The following is a 23,787-nucleotide window of genomic DNA, read 5'->3' on the forward strand; positions in this document are numbered from 1 at the left end:
CATTTTACATTCATGTAACTCCACTGGGCCTGATTTTTCATGATCTTGCAGTAAAGCTGGTTGGAAATTTTGCGATGGAAGTTCCGTGTTGAAAATGATGTTCATCAAAATCAAAATGTTTTGCTGGAACATGGTATTTTTGATAAAATTTGACAGAAATAAATGTGAAATGATTCCAAATCAAAATGTATTATTTTGTTTTGACCTCATTTTGTTTTGACTTTTATATTAATTTTAATATAAGTATATATATATAATTATACTTAATATATATGTGTATATATTATAACATTTTGACATTATCTAAACAAAATGTGGGATAAGGTTGTTTTGATGTTGCCAAATCAAAATTTTAAGTAATGTTCATTCCACAATTTTTTGTTGTTGAAATTCTGACTCTTCATCCCAATTTGGAATGAAAACAAATTTCAAAATGTCAGAATTTCCCACTGGATGGAAATTCTGTTTTCTGACCAGCTCTGCCTTGCAACTTGTATAATTTACACCAGTGCAAATGGAATACCAAATCAGCATGGTGTCCTTTTATACCTACTTTGCACTACTGAAAATGATTGCACAAAGAGAATCAGGCTTATTGACTGCAGTGGAGTTAGTCTTGATTTACAATGAAGAGAGAAGAGAATCAGACCTACAGTGTCCAATGTGCATGTCTCACATTCAAGGTACTATTCATCAACTGTTATTAATGGATGTCATGGTTTGTGTGCTTACCAGAAGTATATTAAATTGTTAATGAAGACAATGTAAGATATATCATATGGCTGTAATTTAAATTGAAAAATAAAAACAAAATTTAAGAGCCTCTGAGTTTAGGTTGAAACTCCACTATTAACTTACAGCATTTAAGCTTGTAATGTAAGGTGTAAGAATTTATATTGTATTTAGAGTTGAGGTATGGCTAGGTGAGTTAAGGACAGAGTAACAGCTTTACCTTAATAATTATAAGGTTGTCCAGTATAATCTATATATGTACAGGTCTGTAGAAGTATGTGTATATGTATACATTGTTTTTATGTTGATATTTATTATAATTATTATCTGTGCGTTATTTTATCCTCATGGTTTCACAAACTATTTTAGCACTGGGACTATAATTCACAGGAGGTAAAGCCCTGAGTTACTTTTGTAATCCCTGTGCTCACAAATGAACCAATAAGGATAAAAATACTATCCCACAGATACCAGTTCTGTATATATTTACTGCCGTTTTTCTTCTATATCTGATGTTTACAGTGCTCTCCAGTACACCCAGAATATTTAAAGAACATAATGCCATTCTGAGGCCTTTACAGCATTTTAAACATTAGCTTTTCCTTGTGGCCAGCATATCTTTTTCCTTATTGTTGTGGAAGGAAATGTTATAAATGTATTTATCCCAACTATAGTGAAAATAAAATAAAACCCCACCTCATTTATTTCTTGAAGTAATTTCTTCGTATTGCTGTGTGTGTGTGTGTGTTTCCTTTAACAGGATGTGAGGATTTTTAGTGGTAGCTTGTCATTAATATAGTACATGCTCAGGTATAAAAATAGTACAATATCCATAGAAGTATATTTATATGGTATTATCAGAATCCTGTCATCAAATGCATATACTACAATACGGTTACTGTTATTGATCATCGGGAGCTGCTGCTAACTTTCTTAATTATATATTTAAAAGTGCATTAATATTACCTAACAATGGATTTTTAAAATGTCTGCTTCTACCATACTGTTACTTCACTCCTGAATGCCTGTGTATTGTTGCATTAAACCTTACACTGAATTATCAGAATGCTGCAGATAATATAGTACCATGCAACATGAACTTAATATCCAATCATGCAAATCCTCACTCATTGAGTAGCCCCAAAGCAGTTAATAGGGAGTAATGTCTTCTTGGGTATGTAAAGATTTGCATGATTAGGTCCTTATTTTGTGATGTATCTTTCAAGTAAAGCATTTTGGGATGAAATGTATGGCGTTAAATCATATAGAACAGAAGGAGAATAAAATTAGGAGAGCAAGGAAAGAAACATCTTTTTTTATATATATGAACATTAGAAGAGATGCAGTTGAGTCGGTAAGGGGGATGTAGAGGACCAGATCGTTAGTTGTTGTAAACTGAAGTAGTTCCATTGACTTCACAAGTTAATTTTAAATTGATGCCAGCTGAGTGTCTGGCCCATAGGAAGGCTATTCCAGATGTCAGAGGTCAGGAGCTGCAGAGAAGCAGACTCTTCTACCAACAGTGGTAAGATTGTGTACATTGATGTAGTGTCACATTATATTCCACAACTGGAGACCTCTACGTTTTATAATTTTCCTGAAATTTACTCTGCTGGAGGGATTCACCCATACTGAAACTAAAGATAATCACCTTTCTCCATCCCCCCCAAGTCTGGGGTTTTCAGGCATCTGTGTTTGTATATACAGCATACAGTTTGTATGCAGCTCAGAAAATAGGCAGAATGGTATTAAATGTTCTTTCCCTTCTCCCTGAAACACATACATATCCTGTTCTAGTATTGATGCCATGAACTAGGTTTCACTGAATGTCAGAGTATTTAAAGAGAAAGGAACATTGGCAGGTTGTTTAGACTCAAATTTGACCTGATTTAGAATTATTTTAATACAATGAAAAATGCCCTGTTGCTGATTTTCCAGCATAATAAAAGTAGCCACTTATCACAGGGTGAGATCAACCCCTAAAAAACATTGCTTAACCTACCAAAGAAAAAAAAATCACAACTCCCATTGAAGTCAATGGCAAGTGTCCAGAATGGACATTATCTGACAAGGTTCTCAGCATTTGTGGGACTGAACCCATTAGGAACTCATCTTGCTGGTCTGTAGTAGTTTAGTTCATGACAACTGGTCCTAGATTTGTGTCATAATAAGAGCTTTAAACATTTGAAGCAATGTTCAATGAAGAGGAGCACCCAGGCAAGCACACAGACCATTGGTGTGATTTGATTACTGCTCTTTTGGGGCCTGATCCAAAGACCCCTGAAATGAGTGGCAGTGTTTTCATTGTCTTCAATACTTTTTGGATCAAGTCCTTCCTTGGTTCTGAAGTGGACTGATTGCTGTGTGTTGTGCTAGTAGTTGGACTTTCCATCAGTTGTTGGCTGAAGTTCTTCAGACATCATTTTGATTAGTTTTCCTTGCGCATGTGAATTGCTATATTAGACGATAGAACATTTTAATGCTTAGAGCTGTCATGTAGTTTTAGTTGTGCGAAATTCAGAGGTGGATTAAGAGTAGTACAGTTTGTATCCCAGCTCTGTGGTCTGCAGGTCCATATGCAGAAGTGAATTCGCCCACCCCAGCAGGTGGCAGACAGCTGACGCCTGCTTGCAAACCACCTGCTGGTGTGAGCTGAGATTGACTTGGGTGCCTCACTAGGGAACAAGATCAAGGAGTTGGGAGTGAGAGAAAGATGAGTACCAATGTGGCTGAGGGAGGTCTGGAAAGGAGGGTTTGTCTTTGGGAGCGGAGAGTGGGAAGAACACACTCTCATGGGGACCCTTGTATTTTTGGAGGATCCATTCTTCACATTCTGAACTCAACATTTATGAAGTGGGAACAAAAAAAAGCAGATATAAGGGATTATCTGCTTTATTGCTGCTCGTTTTATGTAACAATGGTCACAGTAAAAGATAGCATTTCATTGACCTAGTTTTGCAACAATTCTCAAATCACTTGGCTTTTGCATTTCCACCATTTGGCTGGTGTACTGCTTTAGGGCTTTTTAATAATCTCTTCCTTTCTTTCCTCTTTTCCAGCTACTCTTGGTGTTCTTCAGGAGAACTCATTAGCCATTCTGGAGATGGACTTGCTGTCTGGAACCTACCTCTTGGCAGTCTTATTAGCCTGCATTGTATTTCAGTCCGGTGCCCAAGAGAAGAATTATACTGTGAGGGAAGAACTGCCGGAAAATGTCCTGATTGGCAATTTGCTCAAGGATCTGAACTTGACACTGGACCCAGATGTGCCCCTTTCATCACCTCTTCAGTTCAAGCTTGTGTATAAGACTGGGGATGTGCCATTAGTCCGGGTGGAGGAAAACACTGGTGAGATATTCACTACTGCCAACCGCATAGACCGGGAGAAGTTGTGCTCTGGCATTTTTAGTGAGAACCGCTGCTTTTATGAGGTGGAGGTAGCAGTTTTGCCTGATGAAGTCTTCAGACTGGTCAAGATCAGATTCCTGATAGAGGATATCAATGACAATGCTCCCCTTTTTCCCTCAACAGTCATTAACATCTCCATCCCTGAGAACACAGCCATTAATTCCCGCTATTCTGTCCCTTCTGCCATCGATCCTGACATTGGAGTGAATGGCATTCAGCATTATGAACTTCTTAAGGTGGGTGTCTTTTATTCTTCCGTAGTACTGCGTGTTTTGATGTCACTACTAGTCCACAAACTTTGCTGGTCTTCACTAGATCACTGAAATGCAGAATTACCCTATATTGCCATCCTAGAGATGCACCATATTTGCCCTAAAATGTTAAGAGTATGCCCCTATTTGACTACATTAAAGCACATCATGTTATCACTTTGTGAAGATCTTTGTATGTATGTATGTGTTCACAGTATTACATGATAAATAACATGATGTGCATGTATGTCTGTGTTAAGTGTATGATTTTTATACAAGTGGCCAAAAGTCTTCTCAGACCACTAAGGCATTTGCTCACCAATCACAGTATGCCAGGCATGTTTACAATAGCTTGCGATGGACTAAATTTTTCCTACCGCTTGCAAATTAGATTTGAGCAGTGGAAAATCAACCCAGGGGAACTTTTTTCCTTTATAAAAGACATAAGGAAGGTTCATTGACTCTCTGTTATATTAGTGTAAAGCTTGAATAACACATTTGCTGTCAATGGAGTTACTCCAGATTTACTCCTGTGCATCTGAGATCAGAATTTGACCCATAAATGCATCAAGAAAACTTTCAAGATTATTGGTTGGATCTTCGGCTGGTGGCAATGGAGCTACAATGATTTACATCAGTTAAAGATCTGGCCCAGTAAACAGAAGGTGTACTATAGAGGTTTCCAACTCATAGCAATTTTATTTGTCAAGAAGGAAGGTATTTCTTTTTCTCTTTTTTTTTTTTTTGGTCATATATACACACACATTTTGTAAACAGCCCATATTCTAGCATGTGCTTAGTGCATATGATCAGCAGCCCTGGCAGTGAGGCATTTGAAAGAACAAAATAGACTTGTAAAATGGACATAAAAGGACTGATATAGATGAACACTTCCAAAGAAGGAAAGACTAGTCCCTCCATTGAACTGACTTGATCAGATTGTTTCTCTAATGATTGGGTAGGCCTGTGAGGGAGGGATAGGAGGGGAGTTAAGTTATTCTCAAAGGCCATCCTAACAATGCCAATTTGCTTGTAACAAGCAGGGCATTTGACATTACACATCAGAAAGTACTGGAAAATACCAGCTTTTCTCTCCTCTGGCAATGAGAGGGGATGGGCTGAAATGCAGACAGATGTGGAATAGGGAATAAAAGAATAAAATGTAAGTGTGTGGAAATAGATGAGGAAGATTTATGGTCACTGCAAGGAGACAATTGCAGACAGATAATTGTTTGACATAAAGTTATGTGGCTCTCAAGTGAAGGTTTCTCTGTATATGGGTGTCCTTAACTGGAGAGTTCAAAACAAAAACTAGTTAAATCCTAAAACCTATTGGAATAGCATATGAGAGGCTGAAAATGTTCCCTCTCCCTGAAGGACTTGGGCATATCTCTGCACAGTTCACTAGACAGTCTCTCTCCACAGCAAGCATCCTGATTTACTGGCCGCCTCCTGCAAGAATGCATAATGGATGCAGGCTATTGCATCATTTGGCTGGCTAGATATCTAACAAACACTGAGACTGGTACTTACCAGCAATTTAATAAAAATAAAATACTGCTTAATTTTAGTTTTTTTTAAGTAGCTTACTGCCTGAATTACTTGTGGAGGAGTGGATACTAGCTAATGACAAAGGGAGGAAATTATCACTTGTCTTTATGGAAAGCTGTTAAAAAGCAGCAGCATTCCTTTTCTCACACACTTAGGATCTGTGATGCATAGGCAACAAAGGGGCACTTCTGTGGTCTTGTGGATGTACACTGTGTAGGTCCTGACTGCTCATTAAATATAATGGGAAGGCTTCACAAAGCGTAGCCTTGGGCATGCAGAAGCACATGGCATTGGAGGTGTTAATAGAGTAATCTTTTGACTTTAAAAAAGTCATCACAAGTCTGGCATATTTTGGGAGGAAAGTGTTATTGTGATTCATTTGTGATCTTCATTTGTTAACTGTGGTTTTAGGTAGATTTACAGTAAATAGGTAATGGAAAATGATTTATTTAAAATGATCCTCAATGTTGCAGCGCTGGGTGGAAATCTAATTCATCTTAACATTTTTTTCTGCAGAAAATGAAGCCGAATGAGTTGAAGCTGGCTAAAGGGGAACAAGAAGGGCTTTTACAAATATGACATGGGGAAAAAAAGAAATACTGGAGTGGTAGTAGACCCAATAATAAATGAGGAGGGAATGACATTAATGGTGACTCTAAAATGGCTGAGCTACTGAATTGCCTTTGTTATAAAAACCTAGCCTTTAGCAAGAAAAATAAAACAGAGGCTTTGAAGAATTCAGAAAGAATGAAAACCTTGTTAATAAAGGGAAACCAATGTGAATATTAGTATCTGTAGAAATCAGCCAGTACAGTTACTATGCATTGCAAAGTTCTTAAGAGAATTAACTAACAAACTTACTGGACAACTTGCAGTTTTTTTAAAAAGAGTAATGAAAGTACAATTTCAATGTGAGCATCCACATCAGAACACCCCACATTGTTCCTTGGTCCCAGCCAAGAAACAATGTGGAGCAAATGTGGTATCTATTTTAAAAAAAGAAAAAGAGCAGTTCTACTGAATAGTGTTCAGTGGATCAAATTCTCCTCTCAACTACACCATACTACCTTCTTTATAACAGTGGAGATGCCTGTTATGTTTGAGAAATTGAGATCGGAATTATGCCCAGTAAATTGAACTTTTAAACCTAGTTAAATAATGGAACTATTCTTAAGAGGAGAAAATAGTCTATCAGTATCGAGATAACAGAACCATGAGCAAAAAGCAACATGCCTTTTATGGTATAAAGAATAAATTTTAGGTAGGCTTGGTCTAGCAGTTCCATAATCAATGTCAGCTCACACTGACTTTAGTGAGACTTTTGCCTGAATAAGGGCTGTGAAATCAGACCTGCAAATGTTTATTTTAATCCTACTGAAATGGGAATAATTGGACATGTTCTCTGTTGCCTTTGGGCCCCTTTATACTGCATCAGTAGTGGAAAGGGCTCAGAATGCATCCACATTCTGGTGAATATCACTGGCATCAGGAGGGGGGATCCCTGGGCTGGGGTGGTTCTATAACACCCCTTCCCTCTGTACCATGAATGCAGCATTTAACACAGAGGATGTCCCAGGCTCTGAGGTCAGGTTGCAGCCAGGACATCGTTGCTCTTGCTATACTCTCTTGTTGTTCTCAGCTGATCACAGCTCTTACGGAGTATGGGCAGTCTGAACACAAGTTAGAGTAGCTTTGAGGCTGCTTTTAATTGAGGTGGGTGGAGAGTTGCAGGGAATCCCTCAAATAGAAAGGTTGGGAGTTTGGTACACACGGAGCTTGTGGCGGGTATGGGGAGATGGAGAGCCCCTGGTGTGTGCAATGGACTCAGCCTGCAGAAGCAACAAAGTGACTGTGTAGTAAATATACTGCAACAAAGTGGATATGTTGTTCTAGATTTAAACACAACATATTTGCAACATCCACAAGCTGTACAATACTTCCAGGGCATTATCTGCTTCTAGCCCTTTATTGACATTTCACTTTTTAATAATTTTAGCCAAGCCTTACTTGCTGCCTGCTTGAGGGCAGAGTTTATTTGTGATACGTGGAGAAGATTATTGCTACATATTTATCTATGAACCAACATAAATCTCACACACAGAACTCATCTGAACTGCTTAAGGTCCTTAATAGCCAGGTTTTCAAGCAGTCTTAATTCTGGTTGGAAATATGATGACTTTCAGATGATTTTTCAGCAGTACCTGCCTTCCTCAATATTTATACAGTTAAAGGCATTCAATATATGTGATTGCCTTTAATATACAGTAATGATAGCATCACACCTCTCCAGATGAGGTAAAAGCAGTCAAAATTGTTGCATTCTAATTCATTAGAATATTGCAAAATACATTATTAATCAGTTACAAAGTCATTTTAATATAAGACCATGCTCAGTGCATTTTTGGTAAAACAAAACAAATCATTATTTGAATCTATTGCCTATTATTAAAAATCTATGTAGTTAGCACCTTGGTAACTAATTATCTAATTTTAAATAGGAATAGTTTTTCCAGGTAAGTATATTTGACCCAGTTCCTGCAGTGAGCTCCACACAAGCACAGGAATATGCTCCAATGGAACTCGTTGCAAGATTGAGGCCATTACTTGTACTCTCCTAATGCAGGATTTAATTTGTCTAGTGTTGTGCACAGAAATTTTATAGAGATTTCCTTTCAGAAAGCTTATACTGACCATCTGAGGCTAGCTTCCAACCCTCCTTTCCTGTCCATTTTTTCTAGGTTTCTAGGATGTGCCTCAGTAGGCAAGAACTTCCAATAAGTAGCTAAGTGATTCATTGTAAAACACATTCAAACTTTATAACTGACTCTCTGCTTCAACTGTACAGTGTTTGAAGTGTCTGAACTCTAACAGGCAGGCAGTTCCATCTATTCTGTGTGTTACTTCCTGTGGTGCTTGCTTAGAGAAGGCTGTAGGGAGGACAGATGGGAGAAGTGCTGGCTGAGTTTCAGAAAAAGACTATGTTTTTACATTTGCATAAAGGACCAGAATCTAGCAGAACAAATGGCATCTAGATAGACTTAAATAAATCACACACACTGTTATCCTGCCTAAGAGACTGTTTGCAGGTTGTAAAATTTTTTCGCCAATCCTGTAAGTGCAGTAGCAATTGCAATTGATCAGGCACTGCAAGAATACATTACTAATTGCTTCAGATAGGTTTTCAATAGGTTACACTATTTTAGACTATATCACTTTAGCAGCACATAATAAGTTAGGTTCTCTTTTTTTCTAAGAACGTTCGAAGAAAATATGCAGTTATGCAAGTCATTTGCTGCTGGTATCCAAAGGAGTTTGCTATTCTCATTTAGTCATAGACACAGCACTTTCATAGATTTACAGATTTCAAGGCCAGAAGGGACCATTGTAATCATCTAGCTGACCTCCTGTATAACACAGGCCATAGAGTTTTTCCAAAATAATTCCTAGATCAGATCTTTTAGAAGAAACATCCCATTTTGTTTTACAAATTGTTAGTGATGGAGAATCTGCCATGGCCTTTGGTTAATTACTATCACTGTTAAAAAAATTTACACCTTATTTACAGTCTGAATTTGTCTAGCTTTAGCTTCCAGCCATTGGATCATGTTCTACCTTTCTCTGCTAGATTGAAGAGCCCATTATGAAATATTTGTTCCCCATGTAGATGCTTAGACTTTAATCAAGTCACTCTTAAACTTCTCTTTGTGAAGCTAAATAGATTGATCCCGTTGAGTCTATCGCTATAAGGCATGTTTTCTAATCCTTTAATTGTTCTTGTGACTCTTCTCTGAATTCTCTCCAATTTAACAACTTCATTCTTGAGTTGTGGACACCAGGTAAAATAGCCTCTCTACTTCGACTCAAGATTGCCCTGTTTATGCATCCCAGGATTGCATTAGCTCTTTTGGCCACAGCATCACAGAGGGAGCTCATGTGCAGCTGATTATCTCCCTCCCCACAAATCTTTTTCATAGTCCCACATCCTGTAAGTATGGCCTGTGTTCTTTGTTCCTGGATTAATATATTTACATTTAGCTGTATTAAAATGCATATTGTTTGCTTGTGCCTAGTTTACTAAACAATCCAGGTTGCTCTGTATCAGTGACCTGTCCTCTTCTTTGTCACTCCCCCAATTTTTGTGCAAACTTTATCAGTGATGATTTTATGTTTTCTTCCAAGTCAACGATACAAATGTTAAATAGTGTGGGGCCAAGAACTGATCCCTGTGGGACCCTACTGGAAACATACCTGGTCAATGACAATTTCCCATTTACAGTTACATTTTGAGACCTATCAGTTGGCCAATTTTTAATTCATTTAATGTATGCCATGTTAATTTTATATAATTCTAGTTTTTTATCAAAATGTCATACAGTAACAAAGACTTCTCTAAGGTATTTGATAAGTATATTATATCAACACTACCTCTTTTATCAGTGAAGCTTGCAATCTCATAAAAATATATATCTAGTTAGTTTCACAGGATCTATTTTCCACAAACCCATGTTGATTTGCATAAATTATATTACCCTTTTAAATTTTTTTATTAATTGAGTCCTGTATCAGCTGCTCCATTATCTTGCCTGGGTTTGTTGTCAGGCTGAAAGGCCTATAGTTATCCGGGTCATCTCATTTATCCTTTCAAATAATTGGCATAACATTCGTTTTATTTGTCTACTGGAATTTCCCCAGTGTCCAAGACTTACTGAAAATCAACATTAACTGTCCAGTGAGCTCCTCAGTTATCTGGACTGTTGACTTTAAAATGTCCAACTTTAATAGCTTCTCTTTAACATCCTTCAGAGATACTCGTGGAATGAAAAGAATATCATCATCATCACTATATATGAGATTATGGTATATCATCTGATTTTTTCCCAGATGCAGAACAGAAATCTTTATTGAACACATCTGCCTTTTCTGCATTATTAATTATTATTATTGATAATTCTACCATTTCCATCTAATAATAGACCAATACCATTGTCAGGATTATTTTTGTTCCTAATATGTTTAAAACACTCCTTCTTATAGGCCTTAACTTTACTGACCACAGGTTTCTCCTTATGGCCCTTTGCTTGCCTTATAAACTTTCTACAACTCATAACTTCTGATTTATATTCATAACATCAACTTCCCCTGTCTTCCATTTTTATAGATTATTTTAAAATGATTTTTATAGGTGCCTTCTCTTTCCCTTTAACCAGATCTTTTTTTTAGTTAGCACAGCCTTGTTCCTTCACTGTGTCTTTTTGGGCATCTAATAAGGTGTTCTTAAATGATACCGTATTATCATTCACATTTTTCCTATTAAATTCTTCTTCCCCAGATGGTTTGGCTTAGTTGTTTTCAGCTTTGTGGAACTGGCCCTATTAAAGCACTGACTACATATATTACTAGTCTGGATTTATTTGCTTGCACATTATAAATGTGATCACGTAGTGGTCTCTTGTACCTAAGCTATCATCAATTTTTAGTTCTGTGGTCAGTTCCTCTCTATCTGTCAGGACAAGTTCTAATAAAGATCTCCCCCATGTTGGCTGCAATTCTTTCTGTGTTACGAAATTGTCATCTATAATGTTTAGAAATTCAAAGGATGTTTAGTACTGGCAGCATGAGACCTCCAACATACGTAATTCAATTAAGGTTCCTCCATGATCACACAGTTTTTTCCCCCTACATGTTGCAGATAGGTGCATAAGGAGCAGGACATCCTGTTCCATAGTGTGATTTGGTGTTCTGTAGCAGATCCAACTAATACCCCAACTTGTGTTTTATCTGTTAGGACATTGATCAGTAAGCATTCCAGAACATTTTCTTCTGAATTATCAGTGACTCAGAAACAGGTAATGCCATTTTGTCCCCTCCCCTTTCGCTCACTTGATCCTTCTTAAATAGATTATAACCATTGATTTTAGTATTCCAGTAGAATGACCATGTCCCTGCCCTTAGGTTCTTACAGTCTAATTTTACATCTATAATAATGGTGCAAATGCTAGAATTTGTGCAAACATAGACTCTACAGAGGGTAGTATAGGAACGTTTTGCAAAAGAGCTGGGCTTTGTCAGTGAATTTAGTGGAGGAGAGTAAGAAGCTGCTCCAAACATAGGCATAAAAGGCTGCACAAAGCTGAGAGGAGGAGGAGGAGGAGACAAAGGGTATGTCTACACTGCAATGGGAGATGTGACAGCATCTCATGTAAATATATTCACGCTAGCTTTAATGTAGCTAATGCAGCTAAAAGTAGCAGTGAAGATACAGTGGCAGTTTGGGTGGGTTTGTACAGCTCACGGGAGGGGTGCTGGAACAAGTTTTTATAGTGGGGGTGCTGAGAGCTATTGAACCAAACTATAAATCCTTTATATAATGGAAACTACTTCAAGCCAGGGGTTCCAGCATCACCCCCAGCACCCCTTGCACCTAAGGCTCATGCTGAAGCCTGTGTTGTTGCACCGTCACTGCTGTTTTTAGCAGCAAGACTAAAGCTAGAATGGGAACGGCTACCTGAGTTGCAGTCACAGTTGCAGTGTAGACATACTTAAAGTGATCATTTGAGGGGAGGATGCAAAAGCTCAGAGAGAAGGCAGTTGTGTTGAATATGAGGTCAGAGATCTAAGATACATTCAGAGACTTGTGCAACGCCATGACAATTAGGAGGTAGAGCTCAAACAAGATGGGGAAAGAAAGAGGAAGCAAGGGAAGGAATCAAAGATGAGGGTGATATAGTCAGAGCAACCAGAGAGCAAAATTTATTGTGAAGTGTTAACAAGCTGTGATTGCTGCTTAAATGTGAGTCCTCAGATATTACACATTGCTGTGATCTGAAAGAGACAGTACTTATAATTTCTACTTACGCTTTCAGTTAAAACAAAAAAATCCCAGAAAATCCCTTTTCAGCACTTTGTATAAACCAGGCTAAAATATGGTTGGTGATGCTGAATATTTAGCTCAGTTTCTTCAGACCAGGATTTCTGACCTGGAAAAAAGGCAACCCAGCATTCTGATGACATGTCATTACACTGTCAGCATAGGATGTGTGTTTCAGGGCATGCTGAAAAGCTGCACGCTAACCTCTTCATGTGGATGTTGTGGGGGCAAACTTAAAGGTCCCAAGTTCTCATTAAAGTAGTCAAACTCGGGATCTTGAAGTTTGCACCTGCAGCATCTACATGAGGGAGTTACTGTGCAGCACTTCAGTGCACACTGGTATTCACACCCCCTTAACCTGAACTTTAGGGGCAGTATAGATGTGCCCAGAAGATAGTGGTGCTTGTGACATACCAGGGTACAATCCAGACTAATGAGTAGCTGTGTCACCCTTGCTATGTAACCTGGGGTGCCCTTTACAATGCCTTGCTGCTCATAAACAGCCTCCAGCTTCTAAGTTGCTTCCAGCTATCTGTGTGTGTGTGCTGCAGCCAGCCAGCCACACCGTGCCTCTTACCAGCCTTAAAAATTACCATAGGGGGCCCCAACAAACTTCCAGTACTCAGTTTTCCCCCCAGTAATGTATGTCCCAGCACTCTCCTGGACAGTACAGCTATACTGTATTAAATCTGTTATTCCTTTAAGGGAATAATATGCACACAACTTCTTGCCCCAATTGGATTTACCCAGACACTTCAACTTGAACACATTGGATTAGATAAAACAATAAAACAAGTTTATTAATTACAAAGAGAGATTTTAAGTGATGAGGCATAAAAATCAGAAATGGTTACAATAAAAATAAAAATAAAATGCTTACTACAGCCTAACTTAACAAATTGCATCAGATTCAAGCAAAGTTTCTCACCACGTGATTTCAGCAGTCTTACTGACCAAACTGTGTAGTCAGAACCCCTCCCCCAGAGTCCACTGTCTGCTTCCTTTGTCTCTTCAGGTGCAGTGAATGTTATGAGCAGGGACGGTGAGGTTCCTAGGGTGTTTTTCCCTCCTTTTATATAGTTTCAGTCCCCCTCTTGAAAAACATTTTTAGCTGGGCACTAGGAGACAGAGAGTCTATGTGGAAGGATATTCCTTGCTAGTTTTTTCACGTTTGAACTTCCTTTGTCTTCCTTTCCTGCTTGATGACTCTGTTTACTGCTTACATGCAAATTAAGCAGAGCAATGTTCCTTTGTTTAGGACAGACCTGTTTGCCAACTTCTGTCTGGGCAGGGCTGTGGAGTTTGGAACACATGTTAATAACACCATACCAGGGGAATCTTATAACTTCACATACAGTGTTGCCACACTTTTTATCAGGATGATATTGACCAGGAAATTACGAGTTTTCAAATGATACCTTACAAGGCATACTTTGTACAAAGATTATTACAACAGCGTGTAGGGTGTGAATACAGGTGTATATTCTGTCACTGTGCTTTGAAACTGGATTAACTGGGTGTGGGGGTTGGAGCCCAGGTGCTGCTTTCGCTGAGGCTGGAACCCACCCACTTCACTTTATAGTGAAGACACTGGCTAAGTCACTTGAGTGCTGTTAGTCTTCCACTACCACAGTTTCCCCTGTGTGTCTGGAAGGACAGACAGATTCTCCCACAGTTCACTAGGAAAGAATCATAGAGCATCTCACTTTCTGCAGTACAAAGAACCATGGGATATACTCCCAGAAATCACACACCATAGGTGAGTGCAGCACCACTGAGGACACAGTAACTCAGGTATGGCTTTGCAATATGGCTGCTCACACTTGGTCTAGGCTAACCTGGATACTCAGACCAGGTGCCAACCACTAGGGTTAGCTCTGCAGTTAGGATGTACCATATTTGTCTGCCTTCTCTGAAGATATTTAGGAATATTATTCTTGATAAAAATGCTAAGGTAAGGAGTCAGCCTGATACCGCCTGACTGGTCCTTGGGTTTGGAAATGATTATTTTTTGTTAATTTGTTCTTTTTCCTTTAATACCAATCCCAGCAGTGGTATGCAGGAGTTCTCTAGGGTTGTTTTGCAGAGTAATTTGTAATTAGGGATTCTGAAGACAAACTGAATACATATTCTTGCTTATTATCTGCTTGTCGTAGGCTCGGGCCATCACTTCCGAGACCACGTCATTACATATCTCTCTTCAGTTTCAATTTAATGATTATCTCCACAGTTCATAGGGAATTGGCTGGGTTGTGAAGTTAATAAATCACTTGCTCTAGGGAGAGCCCCTGAAACCTAACTGAAGTTCCAAAATAAAATGAGGTTGCATCTGCTCACTTCTTTCCGGGGAGAGGTCTGCAAAATATGACAACCACAGTCACGTGCTCTGAAGAGACTTGAATAATGGGATCTCCTAGTAGAGTTTGGACTCGGTATTTTGGTGTCATCATGACCCACAACTCCTGAGAGGTCTGGCTGCTCACATAACATCTGTGCTCAAGTCCCTGTTCTGCTCCCCACTCACTTCTGGATGCATTGTGCAGCATTGGTGATAAGGCCCTGGATGGGCTGGAAACCAGCTATTTGAGAGATCATTTCTCACCACATACCATATCAAAGGAGATGAAAGTGGCTGGCAAGCTTTTGCTCTTTGTTCTTTGAGGGAATACCACATAGTGAGTATTAGAGCTTGCTGAGCTTGGAGTTCCCACCTAGGAATGCAGTCCTCTGAGCTGCTTGTTATCCTTGGGGATGATGGTAAAGCCTGTTTACTTTGTCTGTCATTTGTCTGACTGTTTTTTGCTTTGTTTAATCAAGTAGCTTATGCAGTGTGTGTGTGTATGTGTGGTTTCTGAAACTGAGGCACCTACAGATAGCAATAGGTGCTGTAATAAATAGTAAAATAAAAATAATACTGGAAATGGTTCTCCTGTGGTCCACAAGCATTAGCTGTCACAGGTGGACAACTCTCATGCTGATTGAGGCAGCAGGAGTCGTACTAAGTTTCATCAGCTGGAAATTGCTCTTATGTACAAGTTTGACCACATACCTAAGGCCACAGTCGTGAATCCTTGGCACAGGTGTTCTCTAGATTGACAATTCAAGAGTTTCTTTAGTGAACTAGCAAGGAGAGCTTTATAGGAAGTGTGGTGCATCTGGGTCAATTAAGAGGTGAAATAAAGGAACAACAGAAGAAAAGATTGCTTGGTAAACCTGTAAAGGGAATTTTCTATATTAAGTATTATATTCCTCTCTGGAAAGTCTCATGGGCTGGAGATTTACCCTAACTAGCGTTATTGAAGAAATCCAGATTCAGATCACTTAAGAAATTAAATTCTCTCATGATGGATTGTATATTAATCTATTTTAAAAGAAAAGCCTCCCCTTCCACAGGTAAAGGTATCAGCCCTGATTCTGAGCTACTGTGCAGCTTAGGGGAGCGGCACCCAGGGTGGCCCCTCAGATTCTCTGACTGGCTCAGGACCAGTGTAAGCTAGAGTAGACCAGGGCAACGCAAGAGGCTGTGATGAGAATAGCTGGAGTGCAGCAAAACTCAAGACACCTTCTCTCCTGTGATTATGAGGAGTCATTATGCCAGCTGTAGTCTACTCTAGGGGATATCAGATAGCCAGTTCAGCTGACTTTACTTCCCCTTTATACCAGTGGAAGAGGGTGATGGGGCCTGAGCAGAAGCCAGAATCAGGACCATGACATCTAAACAATGCTTCATGACAGATTGGTGCATTTAATCAGTATTTGTTCCTTTAATTCAATTAGAGATGTGTTTCCCAAAGGAATCCCTCCTAGGCTCAATATACTCATGTAAAGGAGTGTCAGCTTGTGATATCCATTCCCCACAATGATTATAATAGCATTTTCTCTTGAAATATCTGCATTACAAAGTTATAGTAGCATTTCTTACTTCAAATCATTTTCTATTTTAAAGAGAAATTGTTGGAGCTGTTTGAGAGCTATCTCTGAGCAGGTATTTATTCCCGTGCTAGGAGGCCGTGCAGCATAGGTATGTCACCGTAAGTGTGGACACAGCCTAAGGAATTACGTTTTTACGTCTGATGCTAGGATTATAGAGTGAGGCTGGATTTGTAGTTAAATCTAACTTTACTGTACGTGAGTTATGAAATCACTCTTTACGAGCAGAGCTAGCAGCTCTGATTCAAATTGATTGGGCAATGGAAAATAACAACAATGGAAAGAAAGCAGAGGGGGACATACAAAATTAATTTTTATGGCCTAAAGGAGGCTATCTTTTTTCACCTTATTCCATCGCTGCTCAGAGCCATACACTGTTGCGAATATTGAGCGAGAGATGAAAGAAGAATGGCTAATGTTTCTGCAAAAAGAGCCAACGATGACACACACCAAGCTAATAGAGTAACTTTATTCCAACTGGAAAATAAATTGAATTTTCTCTACAGAGCTGTATGTCAGGTCTGATACTATATCCCAAAAACCTGCTGCTTTAATCTGCAGTTTGTGCCTGTTTTCCCTCTTCTCATTTCTTGAAAAAGGAGGTAGAGCAGTGACCCTCACTTATGTTCTCAAACCAGGCTTGAAGGAGAAAAAGTGCTGCAGCTAATCAGACTACATTGAAATTCATATGGACGAGCTCTTTTACACTGGTGCCAGCAGCATGAGGAAGGACAATGAAGTGGTATACTGGCCCTTTAAGTAGGTCACAGAAAGCCTGGGGTTGTTGTTATCAGTGTCCACCTTCTGTGAAAGAACTGTCAACACTGAGCTCATTCCATTTGTAAACAGGCCTTTATTAATATTGTCATGTCTTATTGAAAATTACAGAGTTTGACACTAATAGGATTAGGTAACTTCTGACTTAATTACTCTAGTGTTATCAAAGGCCCCTGGTAAATATACAGTAACCTACTAATACCTAAGTATTATGCACCTTCTGAATCTGTTATTAACAATCCTCCTGGAGCCCATAGTGTAGAGGATGGATAACTGTATTGTAGAAGATGCCTATTCAGACTCCAGAGAATTAGCTCATATCGAGCTGCAAATAAGGATGAACATACTCTGCTGGTATCAGCAGGTTAAGGAATTTTCTAGCAGAACTAACTGCAGCAGAATATTTTTTGAATTTTAAGTCAGATTCATTAGGGGAGAAGGCTTGTTGACCAACAATATTTCAAGATTCATTGCTATCCAAATAACAATCAATTGCATACTTAATTCTATGACTGTCAATATGCAGTGCTACTCAGGTATTTAAACATGGCCTGAGGGACAGTGGTTGTCAGATCCAATCCGAAATTCAGGATGTAGGATTTTTGTTTGTTTACATTTGTAAGATCTCATCCATATTGTAAAGAATATGAACTGCAGTGCATGAAAATACAGATCAAGAGTCTAAGTTTCTCTAGCACATTTGCAATTTAAAAGCTTTAATTGGTAATATGGGTTCTGCTTAGGTTAGAGCGAGGGAGTTTTATTTTTCTCATTTAGGGCTAGATTCATTTTACCAGCAACGGGGATCAAGAAAGGGCAGTTTGCATCTCCCCAATCAGGTTCATTCTCCAGACCGACTAGGACAGCCATTGGACCTGCCCTGTTGTAGTGACCCATGTAGGCCCTCATAGGGGTGCAGAATTGTCAGTGCACAGGAGCAACCTGGTGATGCCTTCTGCACTTTGGCCTCCTCGCTGTTCTGGCCATTCCTGTCCTATCTGGAATGCCCCCCATGCTGGAGGCTGCTGATGAAGTTTCCCTGTACGAGGTATATTCTCCAAGAGGTCCTTACACTTGCCCTATGGCCCTTTTTATGCCAGCCTAGCTCACACACTGGCCACAGGGCAATGATGAATTTAGTGTTTAAACTACACTCACGTTGTAGTGAGAGCTCTGATTTTTCCCTGAGTAGTTCATTAACACACTCACCAGGTATAATAATGTTTCCAATTACTTGGAATTTTTCATTTGAAAAAAAATTCTGTATCAAAATGCAAAAGGAACAAGATGAGGAAAAAGAACATCAGTTCTATGTGTGTGCTTATATGCATATGTGTACATATACACACATTGTGTGTGTATGTATATATATGTATATTTAAAAGCTATAAGATACTATGATAGGATGCAGCGGCCCTATCCTAGAATTGGCTGGTTGTGGGTTAACCGACTTTTAAATGGCTTACCAGGCAACACTGATGGAATGGATTCAGTTAACAAGCAGGGGAGAACTCTGCTAGAAGAAAAGGGCCTAAACCCAGGAGCTCTGTGGTAGTCAGAGTTTAGCAGTGGATAAACTACCCATGGAACCTCAGCGAAGCAAAGGCTCAGCCAGACCTCCTGGATAAAGAGCCTTTTTTGAGGAAAATTTCAACGTTTTATTGAAAATCACTGACTAATAATTTGGCTCAATACTGGATCTAATTATCAGTCATGTCCCAGAGCTGCATTTGCTTTTTAGGGAGACTATCCCCTTACCTCTGTTTCTCCTATGAGGCGTTTGCAGCGGTTTTTGCCTCTGCAGGTTTCAGGGAGAGAGGTAGGCTGAGAAAACCCAAAGGCAAAAGGAAAGATCAGTGTCCAATGTTTCATCCCCTTATTCAGTATCTGGTTCGGAAGGATGTTGTTTCCCCCTCACAACCCAATGTGGACGGGGAACTAACTACCATCTCAGCCTGCCTTCCATCTAGCAGGAAAGGAGGTAGGCAAGATTGGAATGGCTGGATCCAGGAACAGGCAGTTTTCCATCACCTATCTCCAGGAGGGGAGTAGTGCCAGTAGGCCAGTATAATTATAATAAAATTATATATAGATGTAATTTCTCCATCTTGCATATGGGTGGCATATTGTATGGCATATGGATGGCTCTTTTCTCTTTTCTTTTTTTCAACTTCAATCATTACCATTTAAACTGAAAAATGCTCTTCCATTATCATGGTAGTATTAAAACTGGCTTAAAGAAGAAGGATATTCACTTTTGTTGCTTCCTGGACAATTTCTCTGATCAAGTCTCTGTACAGAGAAAGGTGAAACAAACACACAGAGTGATATCATTTCTGGAATATTTTTGATTCATAATGAACACAAACATTGGGAGCTAGGGAAGTCAATCATAGGCTTGGGCTGAGGATGAATACTGTCAGGTAACAGAAGAAGATCATGGCCATAAGGAAAAGGATGGTGTCCCAGAAACAAATCCAGTTCTTACTGGAGACTATTGGGAATCCTCTTACATACATCCTTCAATGGACAAGAGTTCATATAAAACCAGTAATTGTAGATCCCCTTCACACCTCGCCTATCACATCTATTGGCAGAGATCAATGTCCCAGTGTATATGTCCTGAACCCTCAACTGGCGAATGTAGAGAATCAGTTATTTTGAAGGGATCCACCCATTAGTTAAACAAGCAGAGAGTAATCCTTATGTCTGATGCCAACTGGGGGTACTGGGTACTGGTACTCATTCAGATCCCAATTCAAGCCAGGGAATAAGTCTGAGAGAGAGCTGGAACACAATGATTCTTTGAGGTTTCAAAGCACTGTTCCTTCCATGCATAATAACAGACTTGTCAGAGTCAATGTGTCTGAGGGTATGTCTACACTTTAAACGCTACAATGGCTCAGCTGCACCACTGTAGCACTTCATTGTAGATACTAACTACCTATGCCGATGGGAGGGATTCTTCCATCAGCATAGATCCACCTCCTCAACAGGTGATATCTAGGTCGATGAAAGAATTCTTCTGTCGACCCAGTGCTGCGTACACTGGGTTAGGTCAGTATAGCTATGTCTAAATCCACACCCCTGAGAGACATAGCTAGACCGATGTAAATTCCTACTGTAAACCAGGCCTGATACAGTTTTCATAAATAAATCAGGAAGAACAAAATCAGCCTTATTCCAGACAGAAAATTGTCTTCTCCTGTCCTGGGCGGACCAAAGTTTCCCATCTCTGGGTGCCCTACTCATCAAGGGGGAGATAAACATCAAGACTTACATGGTAGAAATTGGATTAAGCAGAGTGGAATCTCGATCCAGAAATATTCTTTCTTATTATAAATCAATAAAGTACCCTGTGGCGTCTCCGCATGTCAGGACCTGGGAAGTGAGGTGGGGAAGGAATTCTCACAAAGCTGGATAATGTCTCTGCTATATACTTTCCCACGACAATACAAAAGATGAGAAGAGAGCAGCAGTAATACTGTTTATGCCTTTCTGGCCAGTGAGGCTATGGCACTCAGGCCTCATTAACTCAGGATTGGAGCTTCTGATGTCCCTGTTTCACAGAGGAAGTCTGTTATTGCAAAAATAATCTTCCATCTAGCATCAGATAGGTTCTAAATGGGTATGTGATGAAGTGAATATCACTCTTACGGATGCTAAAAGGACGTGAACAAATACAACTTATTCTGTTGGCAGTTGCAAAGTCCATAGTTTAACTAGCATGTTAACAGGTGAGATATAGCCTTGAGTTCCTGCAGGAGGGCTTTCTTGTGAGTATATAAGAGTGTCCAATCAAAAAGGTCAAGTCTCTGTAGTGTAATGTTTTCTGAACATTCAAAAAAAGGACATTTTGTACAACTCACAACATGAAATGCTTCCTTAGGACAACCACCTTTTTTTTTTTTTTTGGTCATACAGGATCACAATGACAACTTTTGAACCTCATTCTACTTCTTACAGCACTGTCCAGATTGAAACCCAGTAGGAGGTGTCATTGTACCTCCCATCCATTAAAGAAGACTTTCTGATAGCAACTATCTCTTTGAGCCCCGTATTGTACTTTAAAATCAGATAAGTAGTCCTCACAACGCTCGTAGCATTAATTATCAAAGTAAATTTAAGAAATAGTCTTTCTTCAGTTAAGCATCAACATTCTGTCCAGAAACACTGACAATCTCAGGGCAGAGTAGTCCTGTCTCTTGTGTTGAGATCCGCTAGGCAGCCACATGGCGATCTAGGTATACATTCACCAAATTCTACATATTGGTTATCCCGTCGTTAGCCAATGCCATGTTTTTGAGAGAACTCTTCATTCCTTAGTGTCTAGGGGTTGGAGAGGATATAATATATCACATTTTGATGTCCATATTTAATGGATGATCCCGGTTCCCACCTTTACAGACACTCTTCTGTGAAAGTCCTGTTATAATGGATCCGTGGACCTTAGCATGATGAGGAATTGGAAAATTTATCTATCTTTGCTTACCTGAAAATTTCTTTTCTTCAAGTAATACGGTCCACTGCTCTGGCCCACTCTAGAAACATAAAGATCAGAATGGAGATGGAAATGGATATCCAAAGATTAGTGTTTGTTTCACTAGGGGGAAATCCCCATGCTCTGCAGTTGTGCTTTTTCTCAAAATATATTTAACACAATCTGTAATTTTGGAAAGCAGACTCAAATTATTCTGGCTCTGGAAGTTGCCTTAACTGGAGGGAACTAGAAGGAGTGCAGCATTCCTGTGCTGTCAGTGACTGAAGGCATGATTCTGCTCCCAAGCTGCAAAGAGACTGAAATACCCATTGTAATGGATCTGTGGACCGTAATAGCCAAAGAAAGGAAATTTTCAGGTAAGCACAGATACATTTTCCTATTGCTTTAAGCTTTAAAGTGGCTCTAAGTGCCCCCTTTTGTGCATCAATTTCACCCACAAATTTTTGGGTCTGTCTCCAAAGCTGTGGAAACAAAACGAAATTAAATATTCTTGTGCCATTACAACTGTTAGTTTACATTCCTAAAAGCAGTCCATAGAAACTGTACATAGTTTAATCACCATTACACAAAGGAGTCATCTATGTGACAAGAACTCACACACACTGATTTGGGGATTATACAAGATTTTTAAAATAATTCTTAAACAAAAAGCACCTTTTAAGGTTTTGCATGGAGGTTTGTTTGAGAGGAATTTGTTTGAGAGGGTACTGGAATTCCCAGAGCTGCTGAATTTCCTGGAAGGATACAAAGCTCCAAAGTTTTCTCATGTGTTTTTTTTTTTCCCCTCCACAATTTTAATTTCAGTAACACTTACTTAACAAAAGTCCCTTCCTGTCTCAAGGGAAATATTTTTTATTTTACAAAAATGCTGTAAAAGGGAGGTCACCTATTTCTGTTAACTGTATCCATTAGCAAGGCAAGAAAATACATCAAGTTGAAGGGAAATGGGTAGATATTAGCAATTGGACTGATAGGGGAAAGCAGTCTTCAGAAAAATTAATTTGGCATCAGCAGAGCTTTTCAAGGTAAAAGCTAATTCTAGACATAACAGCTATTGGTCATCTCCTAAACGTGTCTGAAGATAGTTTGATATAGTGCGTGTGTGTGGGGATGCATGTGTGTGTGCATGTGTGTGTGTGTGTTTATATATGCACAACTTACTAAACATTGTGTTCCTAAAAGCCACAAGCTGATGGTAGTGTTGTTAAACAGCATTTATGCTTAAAGGAAAGCAAGTGCTCATTGATCTTACTTCATTATAAATGAGATATTTTTTCGTTAACAAAGTGTATACTGTTTTTAGAGCTATAAGGGCTTTAAAAATATAGAGAGCAGAACTATATCTAATTTAGGAGAACAGATATTTGGCTTGATATCATTACTATTATGTGGCGATTTATGTTGTAAGGTTTTACCAATCCCTTCCTTGGGTCATTTTTGAATTGTGTGAAATAAAGTTTGTCTCCCATCTCAAAATTGTTTTTTAAATATTAAGGTACTCCTAGATCTGAACTCTCAGAACAAGAAGGTTGGTATCAGAATTGTGTTTTAACACTGATACTACATGTTTGATGCACGTGGATCAGGACAAGGCATACAGATGCAACAGGACCACATCCAGAAGTTGAAGCTTCATTGTAGACTTCATTACCATAAATTCACACATATTGGGCTCATGAGTAAGGGTTGGACAGACTAGCCTCATTGTTTATACATTAATTTTTAAAAGCCAACTTTGCTGGTTCCCAGCTTACAAACTGAGGGCTCTAC

The 23,787-nt window shown here is 39.1% G+C and overlaps 1 protein-coding gene across 2 annotated transcripts in view; it reads left to right on the forward strand.

Moving 5' to 3' along the window:
- Nucleotides 1–3,835: 3,835 nt before the first annotated feature.
- The window catches only part of PCDH11X (protocadherin 11 X-linked), a 665,297-nt gene continuing 645,345 nt past the window's right edge, over nucleotides 3,836–23,787 (forward strand). For both annotated transcript variants that reach the window (XM_065410330.1, XM_065410331.1), the window contains exon 1: nucleotides 3,836–4,375. In XM_065410330.1, coding sequence (XP_065266402.1) covers nucleotides 3,836–4,375 — 540 coding nt within the window. The remainder of the gene's footprint in view (nucleotides 4,376–23,787) is intronic.

Source organism: Emys orbicularis, chromosome 9 (genome assembly GCF_028017835.1).
Source record: "Emys orbicularis isolate rEmyOrb1 chromosome 9, rEmyOrb1.hap1, whole genome shotgun sequence".
NCBI classification, from domain to species: Eukaryota; Metazoa; Chordata; order Testudines; family Emydidae; genus Emys; species Emys orbicularis.